Here is a 12685-nt window from a genome sequence, read left to right as displayed (position 1 = left end):
ATACAAGCTAAATGAACAAATACAATATAGAACATAAATTAACAAACTAATATTCTCAAAGTTGGTGTATAACACCACAAAATGAATGATAATGGTGATGGTCTAGGATTCAAGGAACTTTATTTGTTGTGCCAACTCACATTCCCATGTTAGTGGTACTCAGGTCCTGCTTATTTAAAAAAAAAACTATAGATATAAATATAACCTATTACAATAAAAAAGAAAAAAAAAGCCAAAATTAGCTATGTTTAATACCAAATATAAGTGTAAACAGCAAGTAGACTACAATATTGCACTGAGAATTAAGTGAAAACCAACATTGCACACAGGAAATTAAGCATTTGATCCACTGTCGATTTTGCAGGTTTTCCCACCTACAAAGAATGGAGAGATCTGTAATTTTTATCATAGGTACACTTCAACTGTGAGAGACAGAATCTAAAAAAAAAAAATCTGAAAAATTACATTGTTTGATTTTTAAATAATTCATTTGCATGTTATTGCATGAAATAAGTATTTGATCACCTACCAACCATCAAGAATTCTGGCTCTCACAGACCCGTTATACCATTTTCTGAAAAAGTACACAATTAATTGTGTTTTTATTACACAAACATTTTGAAATCAATAAAGCACATTGATACTACGATTTTTTTTTATTTTTTTTTTACTGATTTTATTGTGGAAATCGATCAGAAGTACATAGCTCTTTTTGAGTATGTAGCTTGCTGGGCGGCGGAACGTCATCTCGCTCGTTTTACTGTGCAAGATATCCCGGCGTGGAGCGTTCAAATGTTTTACAGATACTGTGAATAAAACATACATCAGAGGTCATATATTTTACACACATAATTCTGTCTGTTAGAAAACACGTGTGAATTTACCATCAGATACAGCATTGGTAATTGTGCAAACCAAAATCACAAAAATAAACACAGCCTCCACTTTGGGTGTAAACGTAACAAGAATTAATCTTTGTATGATTTTTTGTAAAGCATATGGAAATCTGTAAAATAACACAGATAACTGCCCAAATTAATCGGTAAAGCTGGGCTAAAGCGAGTTAACGTGGTAAAATCAAGAAAATGCGTGATTTATCCGACTGTACCTGAAGGCAATAGAGCGCCTACTTTAGCCGTCCGTACATCCCGCTGGCCCGGGTGGGAACTGAAAGTGTCGGTAGAGAAGTTAACGCCATGAATTTACTTTCCGTGATTTGGCAAGTTTGTAATATTTTAATGTCAGGATTTTTCGCTCTTGCAACGTATGTGCAGGTAAGTACTTCTAAGAGTGTTTGCTTTGTCGCTCAGCTCGTCGTCGTTGTTATTTTTCTCTGTCTTTAGATCAACGATCCGGACGCGGGTTCGTGGATGGTGAGAATCCCAACAATCAAACATCTTCTCCTCGTTTTTAATTCACTGCTGACACGGTCTCTCGCGGACAGGTGGGTTACGGAGTTCCTGCGGTTCTTTGTGGATTTATTGGCGTGAAACCACATGTGACAGGTTTGTTTGGACGTTTTATTTCAGTTTGTTGCGCTGATGCTTTTTCTCCATTAACACTACCGCCATCTAGCCGCCGTGTCAGTCATAGAAATGTCACCTTTGACCTGTGTTGTTGGTTTTTTTTTGTTGTTGTTGTTTTTTGTCAGAGTCTTTGGTCTGGAGGAGACTTGCTGACCTCCACATGATGGTTTCCACGGCTGTGGTTGCCATGTTGGGTTGGACGCTCTTTAGGGAGCGGATCACAGACCTGTTCCAGCAGGAGGAGGGCAGGTACGAGCCACGCCCTCCACTGAAGCCCCGCCCTCCATGGAAACCCCGCGCCCAGAGCCCACTCCGTGACACCTCACGCAGCGTGATCATGCCCTCACTGGGGGTAGAATCCTCACACCCACCATGGCGTGGGTGTGAGGATTTCATAGAGCAGGTAGCTCAGTGGACAGGGCAGTACATAGACCTGGGTTTGAACCCCGCTCACGCCACCTGTCTGTGTCTTCATTGTCTCAGTCCACCCAGCTGTAAATGGGTCCCGGCTGTGGTTGGAGACGTAACCTGTGTTGGTGTCCTGTCCAGGGGGAGTTAGACTCTCATTCGCTGGACGTTCTGGAATGCAGAGATAAACAAAACCGCCTCAAGGCCGATAGAGGACTTACTATGGGAATCCTCTGAAGGTTAGCGTTAACTAGCATGACAGCTGATAGTCTATCATACCTCACCAAAGGCATGCCGCTAATGTCATTATCAGCCCACTACTTTTGTATGCTCTGGAACGGTCGCGGTGTCCCGTTGAGCAGCAGTGCTCAGTTGATTTGTTTGAGCCGAAATAGGTGTCACCGTGCTTTTGCATCGCTAGTTAGTATGGTGACATCTCTGTAGAAATCACTGTAGCTGTTTTATCTAGTTACAAAAACAGGGTTTTTAGATAGAAAAGAAAAGAAATGCTAAGCAGATTCATGCAGCTGTCTGGGAGCCTATTCTGCCATCTTGGATTTTTTCTTTCCTCATTTCTTTTTCTTTTTGAGCAACCAATCAAAGTACGCTGTCACTTGGATCAGTCATCACATGTTGCATCACTCAGTGGTTGTTCGTTGTTTCATTGATAGTTGATATAGTTTGTAGGTGCGTGTGGGTTGCAAGTAATAATAAAGTTTTTTTTGTTTTTTTTTTTCTGCTTGCTGTGGTCAGTTAGTCCTCCATCTGTAGTAAGCTGCTAACTGTAGTTGGAGGGCCGATAATGGGCCGGTAACTGTGGAGGGCCGATAATGGGCCGGTAATTGGACTAGTGGTCTGATAATCGAACCATAGCAATCTCCAGAAGCATGTTGTTATATAAATATGAAGTCATGTCTCTTTTGTCTTGAGCAGATGACCTTTGACCTTGGGTGACATTGAAGGGTCAACCTCAAGGTCATAACTGTTGAACTGAAACAATTAGAGTGATGGAGATGAAATGTGTGTGTGTGTGTGTGTGTCGCCCGTAGAGAACTGTCCGGTCTGGCGCTGACTGTTGTCTGGCTGCTCCTCTGTCGTCACTCTGGAAGGTGCGCTGACAGACGTGGAATCAGAATTAGTTTTTCAATTTGAATTTCTTACAGTTTGGTTTCTGTTTTTACAGAAATAGGTTTTTTTTTTTTTTTTGGTTCCTAACCTCGGTTCCTGTTCCTCCGTCAGGGCTCCAGTCGGGATCCTCCGAGTCTGCACAGCTGTTGCCGTGACAGTGTTCCCTTTCGTGGCCTGGATTTACTTCTACATCCATAAGGAGCTGAGGTCCAACTGGCCCTCACACTGCAAGACCGCTATTTAGACGTCGACCCGGTGAAATTAACCAACCAAGAGAACTGCTGAACCACACTGAAGAACCCCGGGAATGAACCAAAGTTCCTGCTGGAACCCAGGAACCTTTTTTTTTTTTTAAATAAATCAGATGTGTGTAATCTTGAGGTCGGCACACGTGATGTGGTGAAGTGGTGAAGTGGCCAATCCGAAGGCGAGAATTCGTACTTCTGTGACTGGCCGCTCGATGACAACACGCTCGCTCTGTATGCTGTTCCACTGAAATCAGCCAGTTTTTTATTGCTTCTGACAGCTATTGTTGCCTTGAACAGTGAGATTTATACATGAAGATGACCTGAAATGAACCGTTGTACATCAAATTGACTTTATTGATGAGTTTGACCACTTTGAAAAGTGACCAAATTAACATGGACTTGTATGGAGCTCGGTGACGTTTTCACTAAGAAAACTCACCCCACGAGGTTAAATGCCCGAATGACCTTGAGAATTGATGGGAAATATGAAGGAATGAGTTTTGCACAATAAATTGTATTTAATTCATGCATACTGGTCTGATGGATGGCGTGCTGTCTGTCTGTCATCCTCCAGTTGCTGCGGCGCAACTGGCAGATATCATGAGATGATATTATTGCAAAAAAATGACCTGCATATATTTATTTGTTGACCTACATCATAACCTTCTCTGACACTAACAGAGCCCACCTCTCCACAGTACACAGATGGACCATTTCACGTGTCTCCAGGCCCAGTCCTTTGATTTGCTGAAAAAATACGACAACCAACCAATCTGGCAACATCCGCATGATGCTGGATGTCGCTGCAAAATGACGTCATGAGCTGAGCTCAGTGTGACCTTTACATGACCTCATTACTGATGTGACCAAAACCTGACCTCTGACTCTCCGTGTTTGCTGGACTCTAAATTATACATATAATTTTTATTTTTTGCTGCTCTGGTGGACTCCAGAGTTGCTCTGGCAAGGTCAGTCAGAAGGTTGAGGTAATGGGGTCAAATGTCGGCTTGCTGCAGCTCTTCCTGTCGACACACACGGCTGCATCAAAATTGCATTTAAAGACTACAGTTCAATTGTCTGACAAAAATGTCACTGATTATTTTTTCTAGTTTTGTCTTTGTTTTGTTGTTGCTGTTGCAGTACTCGTAGTCATGATACTTGAGTGTCAGCAGGTGGAAGCAGAGAGCAAGCTCAACTTTAAGACATAACGAAGAAGTGTTGCGTCACTTCCTCCAGCTCGTCGCCGCCTGGTTACTGATCTGAGAACAGTTTTTGAGAATACCGTAAGAACCGTTTTCGTTTGTTGGAGTCCGTAAATCTGACCTGAGAGCAGGCGGTGGTCCGTTTGTTTTCTCGGAGCCAGAATGGCGTTCAGAGTTTTACATTTCAGCTCCGGCTGCAGGTTTGTTAACAAAAACCTTCATATGGTACAAAAACGTGCTGGTTTGGAGTCGGTCAGATGGTCGCACGGTGTTTGTCGGAGGGACGCCGGACTTCCGCAGACTGACGTCACACCGCGAGCAGTTTGTCAGGTAATAATCTATGCGTTTTTAGTGTCGCAGTATTACTAAAGTATTAATAATATTGTATTAATAAAGAAAGTGGTGGTGTCTAACTAATGTGAGGAAAACTTGTTTTTTTTTTTCTCCATATGATTTAAACTGTTATTAACTTCAACCTCAAATATGAGTTCATCCAGACGTTAACCAACCGTAAATTTACCATGGAACCCCGTGTTATCAGTACGTAGCCGTATTATTCTTCTTCCGGCTGCTGCCGTTAGGGGGCGCCACAGCAAATTAATGGTTTCCATCTCACCCTGTCCTCTGTGTCTTCCTCTGTCTCTCCAACCACCTGCATGTTCTCCCTCAGCACATCCATAAACCTCCTCTTTGGCCTCCCTCTTCTCCTCCTGCCTGGTGGCTCCATCAGAGCTCTCAAGTCTCAGTCATTCGTAGCGAGACTCACGCTTTAAAGCGGTCCTGTCAGGTCTCATGCATTCAACATGAGACTTATGTTGTCATGCTCTCATACTAATGCATGACATTCTGAAACATTTCAACGCTATCACCTGCAAGATGAGATTCGGCAGAAAATAACTCTTGAGCGTATCTCAACTTGAGAGCTTTGCTCCAACATCAGCATCCTTCTCCCTATTTACCCCGGGTCCATCCTCTGCACATGTCCAAACCATGATCTCAGTCTCACCTGTGACTTTGTCTCCAAACTGTCCCACCTAAACTGTCCCTCAGATATGTTAATTACTAGTCCTGTCCATTCTCAGCATCCTTTTCATTATGCTGTGTATCCAGAAAGTATTCACAGCGCTTCACATTATTCACATTTTGTTATGTTAGTCTTATTCCAAAATGGAGTAAACTAGTTATTTCCCTCAAACCTCTACACACAACCCCCCCATAATGACAACATGAAAAAAGTTTTGAAATTTTTGCAAATTTAGCAATTCCAGCCTCAAGTCTTCTTGAATCTGATGTCACAAGCTTGGTGCGCCTATCCTTGGGCAGTTTGGTCTATTCCTCTTTGCAGCACCTCTCAAGCGCCATCAGGTTGGATGGGGAGCCTCGGTGCACAGCCATTTTCAGATCTCTCCAGAGATGTTCAGTCGGATTCAGGTCTGGGCTCTGGCTGGTCCACTCAAGGACATTCACAGAGTTGTCCTGAAGCCACTCCTTTGATATCTTGGCTGTGTGCTTAGGGTCATTGTCCTGCTGAAAGATGAACCATCGCCCCTGTCTGAGGTCAAGAGTGCTCTGGAGTAGGTTTTCATCCAGGATGTCTCTGTACATTGCTGCATTCATCTTTCCCTCAATCCTGACTAGTCTCCCAGTTCCTGCTGCTGAAAAACATCCCCGCAGCATGATGCTGCCACCACCATGCTTCACTGTAGGGATGGTGCCTGGTTTCCTCCAAACATAATGCCAAAGAGTTCAATCTCTGTGTCATCAGACCAGAGAATTTTGTTTCTCCTGGTCTGAGAGTCCTTCAGCTGCCTTTTGTCAAACTCTAGGTCGGCTGCCATGTGCCTTTTACTAAGGAGTGGCTTCCGTCTGGCCACTCTACATACAGGCCTGATTAGTGGATTGCTGCAGAGATGGTTGTCTTTCTGGAACGTTCTCCTTTCTCCACAGAGGAATGCTGGAGCTCTGACAGAGTGACCATCGGGTTCTTGGTCACCTCCCTGACTAAGGTCCTTCTCCCCCGATCGCTCAGTTTAGACGGGCGGCCAGCTCTAGAAGAGTCCTGGTGGATCTGAACTTCTTCCATTTATGGATGATGGAGGCCACTGTGCTCACTGGGACCTTCAAAGCAGCAGAAATGTTTCTGTACCCTTCCCCAGATTTGTGCCTCCAGACAATGCTGTCTCTGAGGTCTACAGGCAATTTCTTTGACTTCATACTTGGTTTGTGTTCTGACTGTCAGCTGTGAGACCTTATATGTAGACAGGTGTGTGTCTTTCCAAATCATGTCCAATCAACTGAATTTACCCCAGGTGGACTCCAATTAAACTGTAGAAACATCTCAAGGATGATCAGTGGAAACAGGAGTCACCTGAGCTCAATTTTGAATACTTATGGACATACGAGGGTAGATCGAAAAGTTCTCAGCCTCACCAAGAAGGGTTGTCAGGATACTCCTAGTTCCTGGTTATTTTTCAACATAGTCCCCCTTCACCTCAATGCACTTTGTCCAGCGGTGCTCCAACATTCCGTTGCCTTCATGGAAGAAGGCTTCATTTTGGTCCTTCAGGTAGGACTCTACAGCCTTAATGACGTCATCATCTGACTCAATGTCAATGGCAATGGAAATCCATGTCATCATGGATTGCCTTGGGTGTCATGCCCTTTTTATGCAGATATTCAATCACCACACGAGCTTCTTTTGTGTCCATTTTTGGATCTTCACTAGATATGAAGACTTTCAAAGAGCCTCACCTAAAAATAAATAAAGACAGACGCATGAATGTTAGTGCATAACCATACAAGGCATAATAGTTTACAACTGCATCATAGATTTGGAGATGCTGCCCTGCCTTCTAGGTGAGGCCGAGAACTTTTCAGTCTACCCTCGTCTGATTTTTTTTTTAAAGTTTTTATTTTATTTTTATTTTTAATAAATTTGCACACAAAAAAAACCCTTTTCACATTGCTATTATGGGGTACTGTGTGTCAAATTTTGAGGGAAAAAATGAATGTCATCCATTTTGGAATAAGCCTTTAACATAACAAAATGTGGATAAAGTGAAGTACTGTGAATACTTCTTGGATGCACTGTATACCCTGACCTATCCTCAGCATCCTTCTCCCTGTATACCCTTGGTCCAGTCTGTGCTGTTGGTGACCAGATTTAGGTTTTGCAAATGGATTTTCCAAAGCTGTGTCTGGAATGTTTGTAGTTGAGCCAGTATGTTGGTAATGTGCTGATAGTGTATTAAATGGTATCAACATATTTTTGCCACACTGATACAGCATTAGTCTGTGTTATTCATTAACAGGTAAAGATGAGCTGGAGCTGCACCTTCAGAGCAGCACAGTGGCTGCATCAACATTCCTCAAGACCTTCTACCTCCATACCTCCATCACCTTCATCAGAGAAGAAACCACCAAAATTAGGGGCAAGTAACAGCAGCAGTTGATGATATTTCTCAAATATCTTTAAATGTCAGTCGGATTGTAGACCTGCCTCTCTGATCACAAAAGCCCACGAACAGTGTGAGAATTGATTATTCAGTTATAAAACCTGAAATGAAGTAGAGTTAATTTGTCCTGCAGTTCCATGCAGATTTGTCTGAGTGCTTCACTGTCTTTTACAGCCTATAACATGGAAATCGTTAGTGATCACATTTGCAGTTGGTGGCGCTCTGCTCCTCGGGGTGAAGTATTTCAAGCAACAAAAGGAGGAAAGTAAGTATCTTCCATGTTGCTGTGCATCACTTCCTCTATCAAAGGTGGAGGTATTTTTGAGGGGCTCTCTTTTCATCGGATTAAACATCCGCCTCTTCTGTTCTGCTGCAGTTTTCCTGTTTACCTTTTTTTGTTGTTGTACCTGGTGTTTGCAGTGCTTCGAAAGCAGAGGAACAGGTCAGTCGGTAAACCGGCGCTGGGTGGTTCCTTCTCGTTGGTCGATCACAACAACAAGCCCGCCAAGAGCGAGGACTTCTTTGGCCGCTGGATTCTCATCTACTTTGGCTTCACACACTGTCCAGACATCTGCCCGGAAGAACTGGAGAAAATGGTGGAAGTGGTTGATGAAATAGGTGATTACTGAAGTTCCCCTCAAAGTTTATAGAACAGAATATGCTGCTGTCAATCCCCAAATATCCTCTACTGCTTCCCACAGACAAAATGAAGACTGTCCCAAACCTGACACCCCTTCTCATCACCATCGACCCTGACAGGGACACGCCCGAGGCCTTGGCTGCGTATGTCAAAGGTACTGAATGCAGAAATGAAGCAGTGATGAAAATGAAAATGAACCAATTACTTCATAAAAATAGCTGGCTGGTTTGAAATGTTCCAGACATCACACGATAGTGACATGTAGCAGTCAGTGCCGGTAATTACAGTAGAATGCCTCAAAATACAAGGTTAAGGCCACGATCAGGTGCGATTTGAATGAAGTGCTGTGTGATCTATCGGCATGGTGATCACCGACAGCCACGGCACTTTAAATGTTTAAACAGCGCATTAATCAGGTGTGATCACCCTGATCGATCAATCAGGTCATCTGATGATCACACCACAGTGCCGGCGCTTTAAAAGTTTAAATCATAACAGCACTTCTATGTGTTCAGAGCGCAGCACCAGCATGAGAAACGCACCTGGAGCAGAAAAACCACAGAGGGACTTGCTTTAAAACGCGGCATTTCCAGCCACAAATCAAAGGATTTTCCGAGGTCATTTTCAAAAATCAGGAGCTTTATGTGGATTCATGTCCGTCTGTGATGGTGAATTGGACTGAAATGAACAGGTCAGATTTACTCCGTGTGTGAATGAAACTGTTGTTCTGCATACGGAGTGCAGCTTTCAGCCAATCAGTGACCAGCATTAATGGACGCATTTAGACTTATGAGTAAATTACAAGAAACATCTGCCAACAATCACATAACTTACCTACAACTGATGTCCAGCATGTGCAGGACATATGAGTCACACGCTGGCATGCGTTGAAAATTTTCAGCATACCCAAAATTTTTTTGAGGAGCTCAGCTTATTAGGACGAACATCAGCGAGCTTCAATGTGCTTCAACGTGCTCTTAACTTATAAAAAACTTACCCTTAACTTATTGAACTTATGCCAGCGTTTTTAGTACGGTTGGCTTATGCTGGCTAAATCGTCAAGGTGTGACAGGACCTTAAACGGGTTTTATTCTAGTAGAGGATGTGATGACCTTAAAGAGACCTCCAGGACTCTGCACACTCTGAAGGTCAAGGTCACATTTATATTACCTTCAATCATATTAAGACATTATCAATCGAGCCTCTGAGTCTAATAATCACATCTGATGTCATGACTGACCTAAACGTGCTGCAGCCGTAGGAATGGAAATGTATCAACTCTTCTTTGTTAAATCGCACTTCATCTGTGTGCGTAAGTCGTTTATTACTTTCAGTCTTAAACATGATCGTGCGTTTTTTCAGAGTTTTCACCGAAGCTAATCGGCCTGACGGGGACGGCCGCTGAGATTGGTGAGGTGTCCCGGCTCTTCAGAGTCTATTACAGCCAGGGCCCCAAGGACGAAGACAACGACTACATTGTGAGTGACCGCCTGTTTCAGGGACACTGCGGCATGTCCTTGCGGTTTGACAATAATAAAACTGGTTTACTCTTCTAAGAAACAACTGTGTGACCTGAGTTTTTGTCTTTAGGTGGATCATACAATCATTATGTACCTGGTGGGACCGGACGGGGAGTTTGTGCAGTATTTTGGACAGGACAAAAAAAGTGGCGAGATCACTAAGTCCATAGCAGAATACATGAAGACGTACGAGAAGAAGTGAGCTGCAGCCCGAGTCTGCGCGGACTGACCCGGACACACCTCTGTCACCGGCACAAGCGTTCACGTGCACGGCTAAGATGTGACATTCCTTTGGGGTGTTGGTTTGAGTAAGCACTGAAAGCGACCCCGCGTCTCCTGGACGATGATATCTGGACTCCAGCACTGATCAAACCACAGACAAGAACAAGTCCAACATGTTGGAAATAAAAAGTTCACTTCATGATTTTGTTTTTGGTTTTTTTGAATGTCAGATTAAAAAAGAAAGATAAACCCAAAATACCTGATTGTTTTTGTCTGAATTCCAGCGTTTGATTTGAAATGAACGTACACGGGAGGTGATGGCAAATCCCCGTCAGACCAGAAAGTCACAAAGGGCTCTTGGGGCACGTCCTTAATTTAAGCACTTTGGCTGAGAGCATTCGGAGCGGATTCATAAACACTCCTTATTCAAGATCAGCAGGTTTTTAACGACAACACGCTCATTAATCCTCTCTTAATGTTTATTTCAGTCCAGCAGGTGAACGCAGTCTCACGTCATCCCGCATCTTTATTATCTGCCGCCAGCCGTAAGGTCAGAAGTGGGATGAAGAATTGCACTCTATGTGTCAGTTGCACTTTGTGCACAATAACTTCAACAAAATGAATCTGATTTTCACAGAATTTCAGCTGGACATCTGAAATGAGCGAATCTCAGATGAGTGACGGCTGCAACACAGTGAGCATCACGCAATGGTTGTCGTGTCAGCAGCAATTCTAGCAGAGCAGATAGCATCAATTTTACACCAAGTTCGTACATTTGGTACGAGCACCAGATTTGGGGTGGTGATTCTCATGATGTTACTCAGCATATCTGGACAACTGGCCACTTGAAAATGTAAGATGAAGGCCATTTGCCAAGACGGCCACCAAAATGACAAAAATCAAATAATGACGTGGCCATCTTTAAAATAGACACCATTTTGGATTTCATACATTGCGATGAGACCGTTTCTAAACAAAAAGTAATTTTTGGTGGGTCATTGTGGTGGCCTGCTTGGAAAATGGCTGTCATCTTGACTTTTCAAGTGGCCAACCAGATTTAGGAATGATCATTACAAATTTGGTGCTTTTACCACCAAATGCACGTTTCCGGCTTCATGGTCGAATAAAACGGGCAAGAATTCCTCTTCAGCCACAGAAACCAGTCAGCGGGAGCAAATAACGCATAGAAATGCTATATATCATGACAGCAAAATTACAGCTAGGATGCTAACGTGTTTGCCAGCTAACACAGTCCTACATCAGATTAACGGTACCCAGAATTTAGACCTTACGAGTCTTGAGTCCGACTCTGCTGGCAGGAACATCAGGGATTCAGGACAGCCATGTTTAGATAGCAAAAACCTCAACTCTCGTGCTACGGTCACATTAGCTTCAAATGACGGCGACAGCTCGTCAGTGTCGATGTTCAATGATAGATTACAAAGGACGGAAAAACCCGACATGGTTACTGAGATTTTCCTCCTCGTTTGACTGCTTCACTGAACCACAGTTCTCTTGATTTTTTTCAGTCTGAAGTCTTTCACAGTGATGTTTCTGTATCGCTAGTTAGCATGCTAACATCTCCGTAAGATGTCTTTAAATCACTTCTATCTGGTTACAAAAACTGTTTTATATTTAGAAGTGTGTATTTCTTGCTAAATTTTACAAGATATGAGAGAAAATGCGAAACAAGGTGTATGTGTGTGTGTGTGTGTGAGAGAGAGATGCTTAAATTATAAATAGTTATAGGACAGTTTAATATTTTACCTTTGTGGTATTTTACTGACATCAGGAGTGTTTCATTTAAAATTCAAAGAGGTCGAGTTTGAGAGAGTTTCCCCCAGCTAAGGTTCGGAACATAATTATAGCTAACGTGCGCTGATTCAGTACCATGTATTTTGAAGTAGCCTAACAGTTTTAGAAACGCCTGTGTGTCATCAATAACAGATTGCCTAATAAAATAATGTACAATTCAGTAGTATTTCAACAGTGTTTATCGTTAATTTTCACATTGAACCAAGTTTTTGGGGTTCATGCAAGTTGACGAGTTGGAATTCTGACTTCGGGGCGTAACAGAAATTTTGAGTGGATTGCACCAGAAGCTCCACCTTGTGGCTTTTGAATCTGGGCTGGAATGGTGTCAAGACTGTGCTTGTGAAGCTGCTCCTCTGTGATCCTGGAGCCATGTTCAGCCTGAATAATTTTTACAGTGAACACATCTCAGCAAAACATGGTCAAGATGTCCAGGGCGACTTTCCTCAGACCTGAAACCACTCTCTGAGTCTCAGAACTTTTGGAACCAGAACATGGTGTGGTCAATGCCTCCAAAACTTGGA

The 12685-nt window shown here is 43.1% G+C and overlaps 2 protein-coding genes across 2 annotated transcripts; both read left to right on the top strand.

Moving 5' to 3' along the window:
• Positions 1-1161: 1161 nt before the first annotated feature.
• On the top strand, positions 1162-3845 carry tmem220 (transmembrane protein 220). Its single transcript, XM_034190918.1, has 6 exons — positions 1162-1274; positions 1344-1373; positions 1445-1505; positions 1652-1775; positions 2984-3043; positions 3174-3845. The coding sequence occupies exons 1-6, from the start codon at positions 1197-1199 to the stop codon at positions 3304-3306; spliced, it is 486 nt and encodes a 161-aa protein (XP_034046809.1). The 5' UTR covers positions 1162-1196; the 3' UTR covers positions 3307-3845.
• A 754-nt stretch (positions 3846-4599) lies between these two features.
• LOC117528305 (protein SCO1 homolog, mitochondrial) lies at positions 4600-10548 on the top strand. Its single transcript, XM_034190917.1, has 7 exons — positions 4600-4842; positions 7824-7943; positions 8142-8232; positions 8388-8585; positions 8669-8761; positions 9970-10085; positions 10198-10548. Exons 1-7 carry the CDS (start codon positions 4675-4677, stop codon positions 10327-10329), a joined length of 918 nt encoding a protein of 305 aa, XP_034046808.1. The 5' UTR covers positions 4600-4674; the 3' UTR covers positions 10330-10548.
• The last annotated feature ends 2137 nt before the right edge of the window (positions 10549-12685 follow it).

The sequence above is a fragment of the Thalassophryne amazonica genome, chromosome 16 (genome assembly GCF_902500255.1).
Source record: "Thalassophryne amazonica chromosome 16, fThaAma1.1, whole genome shotgun sequence".
In the NCBI taxonomy this organism is placed as follows: domain Eukaryota; kingdom Metazoa; phylum Chordata; class Actinopteri; order Batrachoidiformes; family Batrachoididae; genus Thalassophryne; species Thalassophryne amazonica.
Note: the sequence above shows the minus strand (reverse complement) of the source record. Positions and strands in the feature narration are given on the sequence as shown.

Coding starts and splice junctions, on each gene's coding strand:
- tmem220 (XM_034190918.1), top strand. CDS start 1,197: ATGAATTTACTTTCCGTGATTTGGCAAGTTTGTAATATTTTAATGTCA. Junction 1,275..1,343: donor CTCTTGCAACGTATGTGCAG/GTAAGTACTTCT, acceptor CTCTGTCTTTAG/ATCAACGATCCGGACGCGGG. Junction 3,044..3,173: donor CTCTGTCGTCACTCTGGAAG/GTGCGCTGACAG, acceptor TTCCTCCGTCAG/GGCTCCAGTCGGGATCCTCC.
- LOC117528305 (XM_034190917.1), top strand. CDS start 4,675: ATGGCGTTCAGAGTTTTACATTTCAGCTCCGGCTGCAGGTTTGTTAAC. Junction 7,944..8,141: donor AGAAACCACCAAAATTAGGG/GCAAGTAACAGC, acceptor TGTCTTTTACAG/CCTATAACATGGAAATCGTT. Junction 8,233..8,387: donor CAAGCAACAAAAGGAGGAAA/GTAAGTATCTTC, acceptor TGGTGTTTGCAG/TGCTTCGAAAGCAGAGGAAC.